The sequence below is a fragment of the Cebus imitator genome, unplaced genomic scaffold (assembly GCF_001604975.1).
Source record: "Cebus imitator isolate Cc_AM_T3 unplaced genomic scaffold, Cebus_imitator-1.0 Scaffold52, whole genome shotgun sequence".
NCBI lineage: Eukaryota > Metazoa > Chordata > Mammalia > Primates > Cebidae > Cebus > Cebus imitator.
In genome coordinates, this window is record NW_016107367.1 from 6,585,934 (window position 1) to 6,608,383 (window position 22,450).

Consider the following 22,450-nt stretch of genomic DNA (forward strand, 5'->3'; position numbering starts at 1 on the left):
TTGAAATGTCCAAAGTGACTAATCTATAAATAAAATAAACAAAAAAAAAAAAAAAAAATACTGTATCATTCCATTTATATGAGGTACCTAAAGTAGCACAATTCACAGAAACAGAGGGTAGAATGAAGGGTACTAGAGGCTGGAGGGAGGAAGAAAAGAGAGTTGTTGTTTAGTGGTATGTAGAGTTTCAAATTCGCAAAATTAAGTTCTGGAGATCTGCTTCACAACAATATGAATACACTTACTGTATTCACATACTTACTACTATTATACACTTATACTATTCAATACTACTGAACTGTATACTTTATTAAAAACGATTAAGATGGGAAATCTATGTTTCTTACCACAATTTTTTTTTTTTAAAAAGAAAACAGTTTCTAGATGCAGCAGATAAAGCAGGCAGAAATTAAGATGTATCAAGATAGTACCAACATGTTCCTAATGACTATAGCATCATTTCTGCCCCCATACACACACGACTGGAAAAGCATTACAAGTGGTATTTTTTTCAGAAGTTATTCTTACAGATGCTAATTACATATATCTACTAGTTATCACAGCAATAAATATTAACTGTGAATTATGCAAATTAAGGAAGAAGTGCAATGACAGGGTCTGTTCATTCACTCACTCTACAAATAGTCACTGATAATCTACAATGTGCCAAGCACTGTTCTAGGCGCTTGCTATACCTCAAGAAACAAAACAAAGGTCCTGCTCTTTTAACACATTCTAGCAGGAAGACACAGATAAAAAGAATAAATAATGCATATACTACCTAATATTTCAGAAAATGCAGTCATGTTTTAAAAACATAAAGCAGGGAAAGGGAGACACAGGATAGGAAGTAGAAGGTGAACAGGGAAAAGCTGCCGTGTTAAACACAGTGGCCATGGTCAGACTCTGTTCATTGGAACAAGGACTTGAAGGAGTTGAGGGAGAGGGCCATATAAGTATCTGGGCAGAGAGTACAGGCAGAACGAGTTGTGTAAAGACCCTAAGGTAGGAGCCCACCTGACAACCAAAGAGTAAGGATGCCAGTGTGGCTGGTGTGGCGTGAGAAAGGAGGAAAGCAGGAGATGAAGTCCCAAAGGTTAGCACAGGATCAAGTTAACAAGAAATCAAGTACAGCCTTGACGGCCACTATCAGGACTCTGAATTTCGTCACAGGGTAAACATATTTCTACAAGGTTTGGAACTTGCCGTATACTTGCACTTTAATTCATGACACTTCAATCAAATTAAAAATCATACACTGAACACCTGAGTCAAGAAAAATTCTCCTGCTGATTTAATTCTCACCAAAGTTTTTAAATTTTTTATATTTTTTTGCCAATGTATTAGTCCATTCTCAAAATACATTCCAATTAAAAACTATACAAGCTTGATACAAATCCAAAATGTTAAGTGCTTCTGTAGTACCTCTGTCACAAAAGTCACCTCAAGATAGGAATGGGCTTGCAATGAATCAAATTCCATTCCTAAAAAGTAGAGAATAGGACTAGACCCTACTCTCCCTTTAACATAATTATCAGTAATTTAGTAGTGCCATTATAGAGTGAATGGTTTGCAACTTTTTGACAAGAAAATATAACTTTTACCACGCTATACTCCTCTTAAAATTTAAAATACTGAGTCCCATTGCAACTCTACATCATTACAATATATACTGCCTGCTTCATTAATCTGTTTATTCAACAAATATTTATTGACAGCATGCTCTGTGCAGGAGCTATTCTAGAAGACAGGAATAAAGCAGTGAATAAAAGAGACAAAAACCGCTGCCTTCATGGAGCTTATATTTTATTCAGTAGAGAAAAATAATTTTAGAAACTTAAAACAAGTCATAGGTCCAATGATACAAGGACTAAAGGAAAGTAAGGCAGGGACAGGGAATAGGGGGCGGGGAGAATAAAATTTGAAAAGATGGCCTAGTTAAAGCCTTAGAGGAAAGTGACATTTAAGCAAAAACCTGTTTAAAAAAAAAAGTGAGAGAATCTAGCCACACAGATGCTCTAGAGAAGAGCATCCCACATTAAGGGAAGGGCAACTAAAAAGGCGTTAAGGCAAGAACATGCCCAGCTTGTTCTAGAAATGGCAAGGAGGCTGTTGCAGCTGAGGAAGAATTAGCCAGGGGAGAGCAATGGCTGGGGTCAGATGTAAAGCAGCACAGAGGCCGGGCGCAGTGGCTCAAGCCTGTAATCCCGGCACTGTGGGAGGCCGAGGCGGGTGGATCACGAGGTCAAGAGATCGAGACCATCCTGGTCAACATGGTGAAACCCCGTCTCTACTAAAAATACAAAAATTAGCTGGGCATGGTGGCGCGTGCCTGTAGTCCCAGCTACTCGGGAGGCTGGGGCAGGAGAATTGCCTGAACCCGGGAGGCGGAGGTTGCGGTGAGCCGAGATCGCGCCATTGCACTCCAGCCTGGGTAACAAGAGTGAAACTCCGTCTCAAAAAAAAAAAAAGCAGCACAGAGGTGAGAGCATGTCCAACACACAGGCTATTGTAAGGACTTCGACTTTAACTCTGAGTGGGGAAATCCTGGAAGATCTTAGGCAGAGGAGCGACGCATTCTGACTTGCACTTTGAATGGGTCACTCTGGATGATACATCAAGAATAGACTGTAAGGGGACAAGGCAGAAACAGCTACCAGTTATTATAATGGTATTGCTACTGGAATAAGCAATAATTGCATTCGTCTCTACTGAATATTAAGAATGTCAATGTTTTTTTAAAAAAATAGCAATGACTTTTTAGCCACCAAACAGAAGGGTACAGAATAACCTAAGGGTTCTGGTGTTTTGTTTTGTTTTGTTTTAACTTTACACAAGCTACCCTCCCCCTCAAAAAATAAGTCTGCAGTGCCAAGTAGAAACAATTGATATTAGTGACAGATGGTCTAGGAAGCATGCTAATCATCTCTTACTCTAGATTTTCTAAACTCTCTCTTTATAGCAATTTAGTTTGCCAGGAAATTAAACACTTGAACTCCTTTTTTCCAAAGGCATTTATAAAATACCTGCAAAATATGTGCCAGGAACTGTGCTAGGGGCTGGAAATTCAAATATGAATGAAATGCAACCGTTAGCCTCAAAAAGCTACATTCAGCTGTATGCAGAAACACCATTACACAGTTATGATACAACATTATACATCGGCTTGAAACAAGGATCAATAAAAAACTTCCCAGGGAAAAAATGTTTCTGAAGGCTTTAATAAAAGTATTTATTACAGACAGGGAACAGTTGTAGACATCTACAAAATCAAACCCTCTCAGGTTCATGGTAGGGAAAAAAGTGTCTCTTCCAATGATTCAAGTGTGTAAGATATCAAGAGTTACGAAACTGCTTTTGCAATGAATGCCAGGAAGTTCAGAACAAAATTATAAAGCCAAATGCGTAACTATCCAACATTTAAGGTAACATCTATCTTTTTTTTTTTTTTTTTTTTGGGGGGGACAGAGTTTCGCTCTTGTTACCCAGGTTGGAGTGTAATGGCACGATCTCGGCTCACCGCAACCTCCGCCTCCTGGGTTCAGGCAATTCTCCTGCCTCAGCCTCCTGAGTAGCTGGGACTACAGGCACGCGCCACCATGCCCAGCTAATTTTTTTTTTGTAGTTTTAGTAGAGACGGGGTTTCACCGTGTTGACCAGGATGGTCTCGATCTCTTGACCTCGTGATCCACCCGCCTCGGCCTCCCAAAGTGCTGGGATTACAGGCTTGAGCCACCGCGCCCGGCCGGTAACATCTATCTTAACTATACATTAAAATTATTAGGTTAGTGCAAAAATAATTTCGGTTTTTGCATTGTTGGAATTTGCTGTTTTTGTACTGGAATACATTCTTAATTGTGGTTATGTCACACATCATTTTAGTGGGCATTTCTCACTTTATGGTTTTTTGCTAATGACTTATTGCTTGCTTTTTGTTTTTAGACTATGGAAATGATGTTAGACAAAAAGCTAATTCAAGCGATTTTCTTATTTGAGTTCAAAATGGGTTGTAAAGCAGTCGAGACAATACACAACATCAACAATGTATTTGGCCCAGGAACTCCTAACAAATGTACGCTGCAGTGGTGGTTCAAGAAGTAGGAGATGAGAGCCATGAAGATGAGGAGCATAGTGGCTGGCCACTGGAAGTTGACAATGAGCAACTGAGAGTAATTATCAACCATGAATCTCTTACAACAGGAGAAGCTGCTGAAGAACTCAACGTTGACCACTCTACAGTCATTTGGTATTTGAAGCAAATTGCAAAGGTGAAAAAGCTTCAAAAGTGGATGCCTCATGAGCTGAGCAAAAATCAAAAAAACAGTCATTTTTGAAGTGTTGTCTTCTCTTATTCTATGCAACAACAATGAACCATTCCTCGATCAGATGGTGATGAAAAGTGAATTTTATACAGCAGTCAGCGACGAGCTCAGTGGTTGGACCAAGAAGAAGCTCCAAAGTACTTCCCAAAGCCAAACTTGCACCAGAAAAAAGGTCATGGTCACCGTTGGGTGGTCTGCTGCCAGTCTAATGCAGTACAGTTTTGTGAATCCTGGTGACACTATTACATCTGAGAAGCATGCTCAGCAAATCGATGAAATGCACCCAAAGCTGCAACACTTGCAGCCAGCACTGGTCAACAGAAAGGGCCCAATTCTTCTCCAGGACAACACCTTACCGCACGTTGCACAACCAACACTCCAAAAGTTGAATGAATTGGGCTACAAAGTTTTGACTCATCCACCATATTCACCTGACCTCTCCTCAACCAGCTACCACTTCTTCAAGTATGTCAACAACTTTTTGCAGGGAAAACGCTTCCACAACCAGCAGGACGCAGAAAATGCTTTCCAAGAGTTCCTCAAATCCCAAAACATGGATTTTTACACTACAGCAATAAACTAACTTATTTCTCATTGGCAAAAACGTGTTGAATGAAATGTTCCTGTTTTGATTAATAAAGTGTCTGAGCCTACTTATAATGATTTACAATTCATGGTCCAAAACCGCAATTATTTCTGCAACAACCTAATTATCAGTTGAACTTTGGAATAATAAAGGCCCTACTCCGCAACAGCCCCAGTATCTTTACATTTTCATGCTACACAGAGTACTGTGATGCACAGAGTGACTCACTGACCTAGATATTCTGGTACATCTTCCCTACTTCATTAAGTCATTTATTTTCACTTTAATTGCTCTGTTACATATAAGTCTACTGTATTTGAGGATTTTAATAAAAGACCTTTCCAGTTCATTTTACAAGTTGGGTAAATAAGCTCATGAATGATTCAGGAGGAGCCAAAACCACCACTTTTTCCTATCCCATCATATCCCTAGGTCAAAATGACTCATTTTTATTTCAAACTTATTTGGGATTAAGAAGTAATTACATATTTTGGTATAACTGGCCTCCTGCCAAACTGCAGTAAGTCAAAGAGTAAAATCAAACGAAAGATTATCGGTCAACAAAGAACTTCATCACCTCCTTTGCTAAATTACATCAGAAACAATTTGAAAGCAATACATCTAAAGACAATCCTCTTATAAATGAGCCAGCTAATCAGAAGTTGATTATTGCATTTGATTAGTGCTAAGAAATCATCTGAAAAATAAAATACAGAATCTTGAGTTTATAAAGCCACTTTCCAATGACACAGAGGTTCCTCATATATTTTCTTCATTTTGATCCCACAAATCCTACGACTGAAACATAACTGTAAGGATATTTATTGGCTATTAAAATACACTTGTGACCAAAACCACTAAACATTAAAAACCTAAGGACACTGCCCCTAGGTTCCTGCTAGGAACACCTAATCAATCCCCAAGTTTCACTCGGAGGAGAATTATGTGTATCAATAAAAGTATAAAAAACATTCATGGCTATATGGTAACTTTATAACATTAAAAAAATAAGTGTCAAAATATAAAACAGCAAACCATGAGAACATAGAAGTGAACTTCCAGAGATGATCTCACAAATTCATAGATTTATTCCTGAAAAACATTAAGCTAAACTCAAACTGTGATACAATCTTTAGCAGCAATTGTCACACTAGTCATGTTTTCACACCTAAGCTGGAAAGAACTAGGTGAAGACTCACGTTTCTAACTCTGAAAAAGAAAGTGGCTATCTTCAGAAGAAAAAAATTCTTCCTAGTCAAAAATTTTTTACTTGTATTAGAAAAGTGATTAATGTCAGGTTATAAAATGTTTTCGTATAGTGAGTAAAATGCTTAAAATACAGTATCAAGTGTTCTTTCTCAACTTTTATTCCTTAAAAAATTTCCAAAAGTCTACAGATTTAGTTTTCAACTGAGAATGCACAGTGTGGTACATTTGCAAACACAAGCCCAAGACACCTCACTGCTACCACTTTCCCCTACAAGGGAAAGATTCCATGAAGTCTTAGCTGTATTTCTGTTTCTGACTTTTGAGATAGTGGATAAAAGGATCCATTCCTGGGTCTCAACAGGTCTCCCAGAACCGAAAGTGACAGACACTACAGTAACATCCATTCCTACAGAGATTAGAAAATAGGATCACTGTTCTGCCTATGTAAGAGAGTCAGTCAGACCCAGGAGATGAGCAAGCCAAAAGATGTCCACTTCAAAGGGGGGTGACACCTAGCTCCTTGATCCTGTGGCCTATGAAAAGAACTCAAAGTAATGCTTATTTATATAAAGCAAACACTGAAACTTTTCTAAAATTAGAATTTGTGAACTATATGGCTAATACTTTTATATAACACAGCATATTTTCAAAATTTAGTAAAGAATAGATTTCTCATTCATTCTATTTAGGGAGCAAAATTAACTAGCAATTGTAATTAACGTTTACAATTAATTCTCTGGATGTTCACTATATAAATAATCTATCAATAGGTTTGATAGAACAGCTACTCAACAATATTTTTCCCTATATATTCTTGGAGCAGGGCTCCAGGGAAAAATATTTCCAAATACTCTAAGAGGAAATTAGAATGACTAAAAAAAGTACATCAGAAGTGTACTGTGGTCATTAAAAAATTCATGAAAACATGAAAGAACTTTTCAAAATCTCGGAGACAAGATTTTCCTAAGCAACACACAAAACAAGCCACAAAGAAAACGGATATATTTAACAACATAAAAATAGAAACTCTCCACAGGTTAAAAAAACACCACAAGCAAATTCAAAAGACAAATTTAAAATATCTGCAAAATGGCCAGGTACGGTAATGGCTGATGCCTGTAATCCCAGTTGGGAGGCCGAGGCAGGCGGATCGCAAGGTCAAGAGACAGAAACCATCCTTGCCAACATGGTGAAACCCCTTCTCTACTAAAAATACGTACAAAAATTGGCTGGGTGTGGCAGCATGTGCCTGTAGTCCCAGCTACTCAGGAGGCTGAGGCAGGAGAATCGCTTGAACCCAGGAGGCGGAGGTTGCAGTGAGCCAAGATCATGCCTCTGCACTCCAGCCTAGTGACAGAGTGAGATTCCATCTCAAAGAAAAAAAAGATCTGCAAAGCATATGACAAGAGGCAAATTTTCTTAGTATTTAAAGAATCCTTTAAATTATAAGACTAAAACCCAACAGAAAAATAGAAGAATATGAAGAGGCAAACTCACAGAAAAAGAAATAAATATGGCTTTAAAGAAAAAAATTTTTTAGAAGAATTTTCAAATATATACACAAAGCGAAGAAGTGATATAATGAGTGCCCACATAAACATCACCTAGTTTCAACAACTATCAACACAACTACTAACCCCTTCCAAGATTACTTTAAAGCAAACCTCAGACAACACATTTTCATATGTAAATACTTTTAACAGGTACTTTTTAAAAATAAATCCACCATACATTATTGCCACAACTAACAAAATTAACCGTAACTCCTTAATGTCATCTAAAAAGAAGGTTCAAATCTATCCAATTACCTCAAAGGATGTCTTCTCACAGTTGACTTTTGGACTCAGGGTTCAAATACTAGTCAATGCATCTGGCTGATGTGTCTTTGAGTCTCTTTGAATGCCATCACCCTCTTTTTTGTCCTTCCTCTTGTCATTTGTCCTATAAAATTTCCCATTTTGAATTTTGCTGATTGTGACCCTATAATGTCACTTAATTTGTTCCCTTGTATTTTTTGTTACTGATATCATTGCTCAAATTACCCTACTTCTGTTATCAATGCCCTTCAGCCATGACCACCAGAAATATACCTATAGTTAAGCAAGATAGGCTTAAATAATAAATAAAATACATTTATCTGCATCCTCCATTTTCTAGATGACAGAATATTATACGCCTTGTTCTTCATCATGATTTCTTTCACTAACAGTATATCCTGGAAATCAATAACAAATAGGCTCAGCATCATTTATTAATAAAATGCAAGTTAAAATTATAATGAGACTTAATTTACAATGACTTTTTCAGTTATCAGATTAGTCAAATTCAAAAAATAAGAAAATGAACTGGGTTGGTAGGAGCATGAGGAAAAAGGCACAACAATTTGGCATTATGAAAGTTTCGGATGCACACCCCCTTTGGCTCACTAAGTGCACTTCCAGTAATTTATCATGTAGGTATACTCACATACTGTCAAATATACATGGATAGTTACCACAGCATTATATACAATAAAAGACTAGAAAGATTCTTAATTACCATCAAGAAGGGGCTTTTAGGTTGGATCGCAATTACTTTTGCACCAACCTAATATTAAATGAAGCACAGCATAGCCACATAATGGAATATTATGCAGTTTTTTAAATAGGGTATATCATATACATTGGCATGGAATATTCTCTAAGATATACCATTAAGTGAAAAATACAAGCGAAGAACCATGTATTAGAACATTCCTATTCACATAAAATAAAAGGACCTATCATATATACGTTGCATATGCTTAAATATATATGACTGCACCCCTGGGAGTTGTGCAACAATGTATCCCCATGCGTGTACATATAGTACATTACTAGGATGCTATATAATCAATTAGTAGCAGAGGATGCCCTAGGGGTAGGAAGCTTACTTTTCATTCTTTGCTCTTTTATATTTAAACATTTATTATCGTGTGCATGTATTAATTTTTCAGTTGAGGCATTTTTTAAGAATTCTTCATGAAAAACAAAAAGTACTTTAGTAAATAAAATGCCAAGTAATTCTTTCCATTAGTCTGGGATTTACCAGTGCTTCTAAAGCATTAGGATCAGCATAAGTCAGCCCTGTCAACTGCAAGTTTAAAGCACTGCAATCAACTACATAGAAAAATAACTCTCAATACTTTCATCTGCAGACAGGATCATACCTTCATATTTTGAAGGTAAAGACAAGATCAGTCTTTAAAGGGCAATCGTCTCTAGTCTTTAAAGTACTACAGTCTCTAAAAGACAAGTAACTGAAAATGAATATTGACATCAAGATCTTACATTAATATGATCACTTATTTTTGCTCAACTAATCCTAAATGAGTAATCTATACCAGGAAGAATCAATTAACCATTAATTTGAATTTATAGGTCTTATATATAAATGAACTAATATATTACAATTAATACCATCACTATTCAAGCATCTGTGTAACAAGCTATATGCTGGGTAATTTAAACACATTATCTCTAATTCTTACACTAACCATAAAATAAAGGTGTAATGATACTGACTGTACATACAAGAAAACCAAGGATAAATGAAATTAAATAATTTGTCCATGGCCTTACAACCAGTAAGTTGTAAAAAAATAAAAAGTGTAATTTTTGTAAAAATGCCTTTTTGCTTATTAAAAGAGAACACACACTGCACAATAAATCATTTGCAAAACAAAGTCTTAAGGTGGAAAAATATTTGCTTTAATGACTAGTAACATAGCCATAAAAATAAATGGCATAAAAATAGTATAAAAGATCAAACAGAAACATATTCACATGTTACTATACATATCCATCCCATGGCCTAATTCTGGTGAGTAAAAAGAAATACAACTTCCAAAAATCCAAAGGACAAAAGAAGTAACGAAATAAATCACTGATGTAAATAAAATGTCTTCAGAAAAGTTTTTAGTTTTTTTTTACTGACACAAAAATTCAGTTGAAAAAACTTGATGTATAAGCCGCTGAAGAATACATGAAAAAAAGCTAAGAAAACGATACACATATATTAATAGTGCACTCAATGAGACTATATTCTAGATTCTAGTGCAAAACCCTTAAGATTCTAAAGTCTGTTTCTTCTATAATCTGAGGCTTTTGAATCTGTTATCATTTCTTACTAAATGATCCAAACAAAATCAACTACTCAAGAATCTAATTCTGCCTATATGCAAAAAAAAGTAAGGTGAAAATCCCAGTCAGCACTGGGCAGCGTTAAGAGCACTGGACTGACTTTACATCCTTTTACACAATTCACAGCAACTGTGATATTGTATTACCATTACTTGTGTATATGTCAATCTCTTCTGACATAATTTGTGAGGGTCTCCAAATCAGAGACCCGCTCTCACCCTGGTATCCCTTTAGTCTAACATACCTGCCATGTGATGTGAAATGAACTGATATTTCTTAAGAATGGGCTGAATTAAAGTAATGGTCCAGGTCTACCTCTTGTGAACTTAAGACAAAACCCAACATCTCCAGGTCTTTTTTCCTTATGTGTAAAATAAAAGGCTTGGATTAAAGTCAAAGTCAGGTATTTTACCTACTGGTTTGTAGGGAAAGGAACAGAGTTCATTTTATTAATATAACCAGTATGAACCACAAATAATCTATTCCAATAACCATGAGATGTACATTTTCTAATCTAAGATAATCCACAGTATGTATGCTGCCAATGGAACCTGTTGCCAAGAGAATGTAAAAGGGCTTGAAAACCTTCTTAATCCTCCTGCTTAATACAGAATGAACAGTCTGTGAACAAAATGGAAGAAAAAGAAAAAACATTTTGAGTTAAAAATAAATAAGAGTGAACATTAAAAGGTTAATGAACTCAAAAAGACGATCAAGCCAATTTAAAAATGGGTGAAGGATTTGGACAGACATTTCTACAAAACAGATAAACAAATGTCTAATAAGCAAACAAAAAGATATTCAACATCATTAGCTTTTAGGGAAATAAAAATCAAAACCACAATGAGGTACCACTGCTTACTCACTAGGATGGATATAAACAAAAAGACAATAACAAGTTTTGGTAGGATCTGGAGAGATCTGAATCCTTACATGTTGTTAGTAAGAAGATAAAACAGGACAGTCACTTTGGGAAAGTTTTGTAGTCTCTGAAAAACTTAAAAGAATTACCTAGGTATACTCAGGAGAAATGAAAACATATATTCACACAACAGCTTGTACATATATGTCCATTACCAGTGTTATTCATAATAGTCAAAGAGTAAAAGCAACCCAAAAGTCCTGCAACTGATAAATGGATAAATCCAATTCGGTGTACCTATACAATGAAATATTATTCAGCAATAAAAAGAAATAAAGTATTGGTGCATGTACACCAAGGATGAACCCTGAACGCACATTAAGATAGCAGTCACAAAAGACCACATACTGTAAGATTCCAACTACGTAAAACTTCCAGAATTGATAAATTTATAGATAAAATTATGCATGGTTTCTTAGGGACAGGGTAGGGAATGAAGAGTGACTGTTAATGGGTAGGGGGTTTCTTTTAGCACTAATGAAAGCATTCTAAAATTAGAGTAAGGTGATGGTTACAGTCCTGTACATACACTGAAAACTACTGAATTATACCTTTTAATGAGTGAATTGTATGGTATGTAAATTATGTCTCACTAAATCTGTTTGCTTTTTAAAAAAGGGTTAATGAGAGGAAAAACCTGATAGCAAGGATAACAAAGAACAGTAGCTTTGTTCTTTGTTAGAAACTAAACCAGATCTTTTGAAAGAAGGGTAAAAAAGCACCTCAAAGCAAGCCACTAAGAACACAAAGAAACCAACAAATGACAGATTTTCTATTCTGTCATCCAGGACGGTTCCTAACTCACTCTTCTTAGAGACACAAACATATTATGTAAACCTGATATAGTAATTTGGAACGTATGCCACTTTACAAGATGAAAGAGAGAATTTGCCAAGACTACAACTCACTGATCTTAAATGACTTCTACTGATTCATGAAACTCTATGTTGATTACGTGATTCTTAAAAGTTCAAGTACGAAACTGAAGAAAGGGACCAGTAAGGCTAATAGTATGTGCATATGACTTTCAAAAATGGAATTTGCTTCTTTCTGCAGGAGATAGCTAAATTGTTTTTTAAATGTAATTGGTGTCCTGCACCATGACTTACTAAAGAAAGCATGATGAGCACCTGGCAAGGGACAGATCTTACTAATAAGATCAGAGGCTGGGCGCAGTAGCTCACGCCTATAATCCCAGCCCTTTGGGAGGCCAAGGCAGGTGGATCACTTGAGGTCAGCCTGGCCAACATGGTGAGACCCTGTCTCTACTAAAAATACAAAAAATTATCCAGGCATGGTGGCATGCACCTGTAACCCCAGCTACTCGGGAGGCTAAGGTAGAGAACTGCCAGAACCCAGGAGGTGGAGGTTGCAGTGAGCTGAGACAGCACCACTGCACTCCAGCCTGGGCGACAGAGTGGGACTCCATTTCAAAAAATATAAAAAAATAAAAATTAGAAGAACAGGTGATCTTGGACTTGCCAACATGATCAATAAAACTGTCTTTCATCAGCAGCTTAGATAAGCTGTAGATGGCAGTTCGAACTGGGGACAACATAAAGCTGGGAGATGTTATGAATATTTTAGATAACAAAATCCAAATATAAAAAGATTCTAACAAGCCTCAATACAACTACAAAACTAGGTAGATTCAGCAAACCACAGTAAGAACGAAAATCAGAAAACATTCCATTCAAATCCTTCATTTCACAAATGAAGCTGAGTCAAGAGGGATTTAAGGATATGCCCAAGTGCAGAAGGCTTATTCAAGGTAACCTAAGGTGGAGAATACTGGAATCCTAACTCCCAGGCTTGTGTCCACCTGACCCAATGCCACCTGTTACTACTACTTGTATGGATAACCACATGAAAAAAGAAAAAGAAACCTTGACCCCTACACCTCACAACACACAAACAAATTCTTGGGAACTCTGACCTACATCTGAAAGGCAAAATACTAAAGCTTCTAGAAGATAACGTAAGAGAATTGTTTCATCAACCTGGAGTAACAGAGTAACAAAAACTTTTTAAATCAAATACCAAAAAAAAACACTTCCCTTAAAGGAAAAGATGGATAATTGGAATTGATTAAAATTTAGAATTTCAATTCATCAAAAACACATTACAAGAGTGAAATGACAAGCCATAAGACAGGAAGAGATTTTTATAATTCACATAGTCAAAAAAGGATTCATATCCAGAAAATCTTTTTTTTTTTTTTTTTTTTTTTTTTTTTTGAGATGGAGTTTCGCTCTTGTTACCCAGGCTGGAGTGCAATGGCGCGATCTCGGCTCACCGCAACCTCCGCCTCCTGGGTTCAGGCAATTCTCCTGCCTCAGCCTCCTGAGTAGCTGGGATTACAGGCACGCACCACCATGCCCAGCTAATTTTTTGTAGCTTTAGTAGAGACGGGGTTTCACCATGTTGACCAGGATGGTCTCGATCTCTTGACCTCGTGATCCACCCACCTCGGCCTCCCAAAGTGCTGGGATTACAGGCTTGAGCCACCGCGCCCGGCTATATCCAGAAAATCTTAAAAACTCCAACATTTCAATAAGAAAAGAGACAATCCAATTTGTTTAAAATGGACAAAAGACTTTAGCAGGAACTTTATAACAGAGGGTATCCAAATGGCCAACAAGCATAAGAAGAAGTGCTCAAATATTATTATTATTGTCCTTAGAGAAGTTCCAATGAAAAACTACACTAAGATCTTCTTTACAACCACTAGTGATTAATTTTTGTAATAATTAACTCACAATATCAAGCGGAAGCAAGGCTGCAGGGTAACTGGAACTTTCATATGTTGGTAAAAGTATAAACAGGTACAACAAGGATGAGAAACAGTTTGGCGGTGCCTACTAAAGCTAGATACATGGCCAGCATGGTGGCTCACGCCTGTAATCCCAGCACTTGGGGAGGCCAAATCGGGTGGATCACTTGAGGTCAGGAGTTGGAGACCAGTCTGGCCAACATGGAGAAACTGCATCTCTACTAAAAATAAAAAAGTTAGCCAGGCGTGGTGGCAAGTGCCCATAATCCCAGCTACTCGTAAGGCTGAAACAGGAGAATCACTTAAACCTGGAAGGCAGAGGTTGCCGTGAGTCAAAATCATGCCACTGCACTCCAGCCTGGGTGACAAAGCAAGACTTTAATCTCAAAAATAAATAAATAAATTAAATTAAGCAAGACGCACATACATTTTGACCAGGAATTCTTCTCCTACATATATATTCAACCAAAATGAATATACGGACATGCTAAAAGATATACACACATATGTATGTATATGATTATAGCAACATTGTTCATAATTGCCTCAAAACAGAAACCATTCAAATATGAATAAATGAATTCTGGTATGTAATTTGTGATAGTTTTAAAAAATGGCCATAAATTCTTTGACATACCTCTCATAAAGACATGAGGTCTATGTTCCCTTCCCTTCAATCCAGGCAGGCTGCGTCTCTGTCAACCAATAGAGTATGGTGGAGGTGAGATTACATGACTTGTGAAGATAAGCCACTCTCAAGAAGCTTCCTCTGGACACTCAGCCAACATGCTGTGAAAAAACAAAACCTCCTGGTCCCACATGTTGGTGCTTCAGTCAATAGTATCAGATGATCCTAGTCTTCTAGATGTTCTTGTCAAGGTACCATACACCTGAGTGAAGAAGCCTCTAAATGATTCTAGACCTCAACCATTGTAGAGCAGTGACAAGCCATACCCACCAAATTCCCAACCCACAGAATCCATGAGCATAATAAAATGGTTGTTATTTTAAACCACTAAGTTTTGGAGTGGTATGTTATACAATAACCAATAATCAAAACTAGAGTGTAATGCAGGGATAGATAACCACAACTATACTGCTAAGTTTAAAAATAACAAACTACGTGCTCCCTTCAGCAGCACATATACTAAAAAAAAATAACAAACTACATGCAACAACATGAATGAATCTCAAACACAATGAGTAAAAGAAGTCAGGCAAAAAAAAAAGTCCAGAGGGCATTATTCCATTTACATGAGTTCAAAACCAGGTAAAACTATAGTTATATACGTCAGAATCGTGGTTACCTCAGGTGGGAGTAATTACTGTCTTCAAGGTATCCCCACACAGGATTCTGGAGTGCTAGAAAATGAATATCTTGATCTGGGTAGCGGTGATTACAGAGTGTTCACTTTGTAAAACTTTTAAAAATCATTAAGCTTAATGCTTAAGATTTGTGAACCTTTTTTGTTACACTTCAAAAAAACTTTTTTAATCAGTAGAACTTGGTAACCCAACAGAGGCAAGGGTATGAGGAAGAAATAAAGGATGACTTCCAAGTCTTCAGGCATTACTGAATAGACAGTACCCTAAACTGAACAATTAAATCATGGGCAAACAAAAGCAGAGGCAGAAAGCAGGGACCATGTCCTATTCATTTTTGATTCAAGTATCACCTCAGTACTTAACACAGAGTCACTCCTGCTTTACAAGACACTACGCTCATTTTCATCGTAACATTTTGGCCACCACTTCTTGGTTTCCTTTGTTACCTCCTTTCTTCCCAGCTGCCTCTTAATATTGGTATTACGCAGGCTTCCATACTCAATCTCTTTTCAAACACACACACACATGCATGCAAGCATGCATGCACAGAGAGAGACTACTCTTGTATTTCCAATCTCAGTGCATAGCATCATCACATAAACGTTCTTTTAGGCCAGAAACTTCCAACTGAACCAAGAATTAGGATTCCAAAATATCTTTAAAAGTTGCAGTTAAGCTAAATTCAATAAAAAGAAATTTAATGAGATAAACATAAGCTCCCATGGTTGCACCCCAAAACTAATGATTACAAAAACAGAATGAAAAGACATAGCTTAGATTAATGCAGGGATTTTATTCAACTTTATGTTCACTGTATGATGTGGTCACAAAAGGATATAGCTAATATTAATAAAAATATACTATGTATTAGAAGGAAGGTGATAGTCTTCCCTCAACTCACAGAAGAAATTGTTATATCTAGAACAAGAGATACAACTCTATTTCCCACATATCAAGCCATGTCTGGAGCACTGCATTCAATTCAATGCACCACAGTTTAAAACGAATTTCTTTAAAAAAGAGGAAAGCCACCAATGTGGTAAACTGACATGAAACCATGCCATGTAAGGAATAGCTAATTAACTGGAGATGTTTCAAATCAAAAAGGCAGAGAATACTTGATGACTATTTTCACATATTTGAAAGGATGTTACATAGAAGAGGGATTCAGCCTGTTCTACATTTCTCCAAAAGGCAGAATTGAGTAGAAGAAATAAGTAGACTTTCACTCAGTGTAAGAAGGAACTTTCTAATGGTCAAAGCTTTAACAAAAATAGGACAGGCTGTCTCTAGAGCAGTGGTTCTCAACCAGAGATGATTCTGTCTCCGCAGCCAGAGGTGCTTCTAAACACCCCACCGTGCAGCGAATAACAAACAATGACCCATCTAAAATGTCAACAGTCCCATGGTTGAGAAGTTCTGCCCTAGAGGTAGTCAAGTTCTCTGTCATTGGAGGCATTTCATCGTAGACCAAATTATGTGATGATGTCATAAGAGTGGTGGGCCAGGAATGGTGGCTTGTCATTCCAGCTACTCAGGAGGCTGGGGCAGAAGGGTCACCTGCACCCAAGAAATCTAGGTGGCACCACTGCACTCCAGCCTGGTTGACAGAGGGAGACTACGTCTCTTTAAAAAAATAAAAAAAATAAAAAGAAAGGAATGATGGGAAGTGAGAGTTGAAAAAAATTTTCTGTTTCAGATATCTCTCCAGAGAAAAACATCTTCAGATATAGCAAAGTTAAAATGATGATGATGACAAACATTTATTAAACACTTACTGTGGGCCAGACATTATACCAAATGATTCATGTATACATTTTGCAGTTAATTCTCTCAACAACTCTATGACAGGTATTCTTTTATCTTGATTTGATGCTAAATTGAATTGCTCTTACAGCAGTCAATATTTGAACTGATCTATCTGATCCAATTTTATATGTCACTGTCCAAAGCATAAACATCAAATGACTTTCAAAGCTTTCACATTCTGGAAAAGAAATGAACAAGCACATATTCCACAAGTATCAGGACACTGTCTGAACAGGTCTGTACTCACTGTAAACCTAACTGGCTAGGAGAAAGGGAAAAGGATTATTTGATGTAGTCCTGTGATGAAGAAGAGAACAATTATCCTGATTGTCCCCAATTGACTACTTCTGTAAGAGCCAAGAAGCTCTTATACCGTATACTCATGGAAGCTGGGATTAATGATGACATCCCTTTATCCATAGGCGTGAAAGCTCAGGATGGACAGACGTTTGAACATCCCCGACTGGGAATCCTGCCCTTAACAAATACACTAGATGCAGATACATGGTTTCTTGGCTGCCTATACTCACGCCCATCTGTCAGGATGGCAGTATGCCTGCTCACATGTTGGTCAAACTGTCACTAGGGCATAGGTGCCAAGCAATGATAGTTTTAAATGGGCAGCTTGCATAGCACTATAAGAGCTTGCTCTTCTGCAGAAAAAAAAAAAAAAAATTCTGTGATAATACTGAAGGGCTGCAATCACAAGTAAAATATTCTTGGTCAATCTCAACATTTTAGTGGAAAAAAGATCTAGACAAGTAGAAAAGAATCAGAATAAGGAAGTTAAACAGAAAAGGTACTTTAAAAACATGTGGGTTGTTTCATGAAAGCTTTTAACACTGCCCTTCTTTCATTAACACGTGTCAATGGTAACCTCTTACACTGTAAAATCCTTGGCTCAACAAGTCATCGCTGATTTTTTTCTTAATGGGATGACACATTTTTCCATGTTCTAAATAAGAGCAGAAATGCATTGATTTCTAGTTGTTTGACACTACACAGGTTCTATTTATTGACTGATTATTTTTAAAATGACTTAAGTCTAATCTATATCCATGATAATCTTTTAGATGCACAAAAGAAAGCAGAAACCAAATGAGATCCCCACAGATGAATGGTGGGGGAGGGGAAGGGCATAATTTGCATAGAGAAAGAAACCAAGAATTGAAGTAGGCGCTAACAAAATGGAAAGTGAGTACTTTCAATCATGAATTTAATAGGACTCAAAAACATAGCTCTGTTATCCTTCACATCCCCCTGACTATAAGCAACTTCCTATACTACATCTAGGTTTCTAGTCTATCCTTTAATATCTCACATGAAATACCTAATGTCTTTACTCTCTGGAATTCTTCCCTAAGACCAAAACCTTAAAGCTGCAATTTGAGCCATTTGTTCTTATACAGTCCTCAGTGATTTTGAAGAACAGCTGGTCATCATCATTCTCTGTATAGTTCTTCACACACAAGTATCGGGACATACTGATTAAATAATTCCTGAGTCTCCTCTTTGCCATGATAAATAAATCTGATTCCATTAACTTTTCCTCATTGGACCAATTTATGCACTCTTTATGTTTTTACGGTTTTACTTGCTCAACTCTTGGACTCTTTTCAGGCCTGATAAGAAATGTCACCCACATCAACAATAAGCCAATGGAAACTACTCTTCTTCCCACATGTACAACTTAATAACAGTAGCATAAATATGAAACAGTTTGGAAGTCCAGCAGAGTTCTCAGTATCTATCACTGAAGACAGTGGCAAAAGTTTGAAATCTACCATTGCCGTCCTGAAAATACTAGGAATTTAGAACATTATACATTCTGAAGTAACACCACCTTTTTAGCTTTCTGGCAGACATTTGTAACACAAAGTGGTAAGTCAAGGGTCATGATTATATCCCATTCTTCCTACCAACATATCACTGCTACACATTGTCCTAAAACAACTTCTCTTAAATACCATTTTTATCATACCATTTTCCCACTTAAAAACATACAGTACCTTCCTAATGACCAATGAACCTGACTACAAATGCTTCAATCTAGCCAGAAGTTTCTATACTCTTTTTATTTTTCATGAACCAATGATGCTTCCTTTACTACTCTACTCCCCTTCACCCACATGACTCCCCAAAACAGCCAGTTTTTATTTTCTCTAGAACAGATCTTTGCCCATGCTATTCTCTAAAATGTTTTCTCACTTTTTCCAGATTCCAGCCATGTTATACCTTCAATAAACCTGTATTTATTAATACTTAATTGCTCATTCATTTCTTCCTGTCTTTGTTTTGATATCCAATTTACAGTATACGGCCAACTGATTTCTGATTTTTAAAAATTACTCAATGGAGAAAGGGTAGACTTTTCAACAAATGGTTCTGGAACAACTGGACATGCATAGACAAAAGGAAAAGAAAAACGTACCAAGATCTAAATCTCACATCCTGTGCAAAAATGAAACCGAAAAGGATCACGAATCTAAATGTAAAACATGTAACTGTAAAACACTTAGAAGAAAAAATGAGAACACCCTCCTGATGCAGAGTTAGGCACAGAGTTCTAAGGCACTAAAAACACAGTCCACATATTGAGAAGTTAGACTTCATCAAAATTTAAAACTATTTTGCTGCTAAAGACAGTGTAAGAGAATGAAAAGACAAGACAGAGACTGAGAGAATGTATTTACAAATCATATATTTGGCAAAGGATTTGTATCCACAACATATAATGAATGCTCTAAAATCAGTAAGAAAACAATCCAATCACAAAATGGGTAAAAGGCTTAAACAGACAAATCACCAAAAAAGACATGAATGGCAAACAAGCACATGAAATCATGAGCCATTAGGGAAATGCAAATTAAAGCTATGATGAGATACCACTACACACAAAAAATATCAATACCAAATGGTAGTGAGGATGTGGAGAAATTATCTCTCATATACAGTAGCCCCCCTTCATCTGTGGGGATACATTCCAAAGCCCTCAGTGGATACCTGAAACCATGGAGAATCAAACCCTATATAAATATTTTTTCTATACATACATTAGACATACATATGATAAAGTTTAATTTATAAATTAGAGACAGTAAGAGATTAACAACAATACTAAAACAGAATAATTATAACAACATGCCATCATCACTAGTCCTGCATTTGAGGGTCATTACTAAGTAAAATAAGTGTTTCTCAAACACAAGCACTGAGATACCATACAGTCAATCTGATAACCAAAAGTGACTAACCAGCTGGTAGGTAGTGTACACAGTGTGGATATGCTGGACAAAGGGATGATTCACATCCCACATGGGACAAAATAAGAAGGCTCAAGATTTCATCACTATACGACCCAACAGTTGCACTTCTAGGCATTTATTCTAGAACAATTAAAACTTACAGTCACACAAAAACCTGTACATGAATGTTCATAGTAGCTTTATCTACAACCACCAAAAACTAGAAACAACCCACATGGCCTTCCATGTGTAAATGGTTAAATAAAATGTGATACAGCCATACAACAGACAAGCACTGTACAATTATCCAAAGTAGGAAAGTGACACCAATACAATATTCATCATTAAACTACTTGTTGAAATGTCAGCTTTTACATTACTTTGTGTGTATAATTCTAGGACACTGTGTTATGTGTACAGATTCATGTAGCCATCACCACAAACAAGACACAGAACTGTTCTATTATCTCAAAGAAACACAGCCTTATTAACCCCAGCAAAACTGTTCTGCTCTCCATTTCTATAATTTTGTCGTTTTCAGAATGCTATATAAATGAAATCACACAACCTCTGAGACTGTTTTTTTTCACTCAATACAATACCCTTAAACTCCATCCCAGTTGCATGTACCAACAGTTTGTTTCTTTTTTTGATGATGGTGTTCTATTGCATGACTACCACATTTTATTTAACCATTCACCCACTGAAGGACATGTGAGTTGTTTCTGGTTTTCAGCTATTATAAATAAGCCTGCTACAAGCATTCACGTACAGGTTGTGTTGTGAACATAAGTTTTCATTTCTCTAGGATAAAGGCCCAAAGGTATAATTGCTGGATTGTATGTCAAGTGTTATGTTTAACTTTTCAAGAAATTGCCGGGCCAGACGCGGTGGCTCAAGCCTGTAATCCTAGCACTTTGGGAGGCCGAGGCGGGTGGATCACGAGGTCAAGAGATCGAGACCATCCTGGTCAACATGGTGAAATCCCGTCTCTACTAAAAATACAAAAAATTAGCTGGGCATGGTGGTGCGTGCCTGTAATCCCAGCTACTCAGGAGGCTGAGGCAGGAGAATTGCCTGAACCCAGGAGGCGGAGATTGCGGTGAGCCGAGATCGCGCCATTGCACTCCAGCCTAGGTAACATGAGTGAAACTCCATCTCAAAAAAAAAAAAAAAAGAAATTGCCAAACTAATTTCCAGAGTGGTTATAGGTTATATCATTTTACATTCCCACCAACAACATATGAAAGATAAATTTTAGAGTCACCATTTCTAAAGTATTTTCTACAAGTCTGCAAAAACAAGATTAAACTTCTTAAATGTTATAATCTGAGCTTTTTTAAAAAATTAATTTTAAAATGTTTTTCCTGATTCCCAAATAATAGATTTCTTTGTCTTATTAGCTCTAAGAAAGAAATGTATATAGCTGACCCTTGAACATGAGTGTAAACTGTGCAGGTCCACTTATACACAGATTTCTCCTGCCTCTGCCACCCCAAGACAGCAAGGCCAACCTCTCCTCTTGCTCTTACTCCTGGGCCTACTCAACATCAAGACAATGAAGATGAAGACCTTTAAGATGGCCCATTTCCGCTTCATGAACAATAAATAAATATTCTCTTTCTTATAGTTTTCTTAACATTTTCTTTTCTATAGCTTATTGTATTATAAGAATAAAGCACATAGTATATATATAAATATGTGTTAATAAATTGTTTATGCTATTGGTAGGACTTCTGGTCAACAGGTTATGAGTAGTTAAGTTTTGGAGAAGTCAAAGATTATACATGGATTTTCAACTCCATGGGGGTCAGCACTCCCAACCTGAGTTGTTCAAGGGCACAGTGTAATTACAATATAATCTCTATGTTGATAGCTGTTGCCAAATTATACGGTAAACTGCAGTAAGATGTGAAAAAAGCAACTCTAAAGACTACAGTAACAGAAACAGCAAAAGTTTCTGTCCCTATGTCTTCCGGACACAGTCCATAAAGACTTAAGGTCTAACAGTTCTTCCTAACACTTAATATTGTGAAATGCAATCACAATGCATTAATACTTAGTGTCATCAAATGATGACTTTTATTTTAGCTGTTAC

General features: G+C 36.8%; 1 protein-coding gene across 4 annotated transcripts in view; it reads right to left on the reverse strand.

The window, feature by feature from the left end:
- VRK1 (VRK serine/threonine kinase 1) overlaps positions 1-22,450 on the reverse strand; it is an 84,474-nt gene that overhangs the window by 58,055 nt on the left and 3,969 nt on the right. Inside the window, exon 1 of one of the 4 annotated variants that reach the window (XM_017528158.2) lies at positions 14,610-15,011. The exons of 2 other annotated variants lie outside the window; for them this stretch is intronic. In XM_017528158.2, coding sequence (XP_017383647.1) covers positions 14,610-14,616 — 7 coding nt within the window. In that variant the 5' untranslated portion in view covers positions 14,617-15,011. Of the gene's footprint in view, positions 1-14,609; positions 15,012-22,450 lie in introns of those variants that run through there. One more of the 4 variants, XM_017528157.2, reaches the window with a different exon arrangement.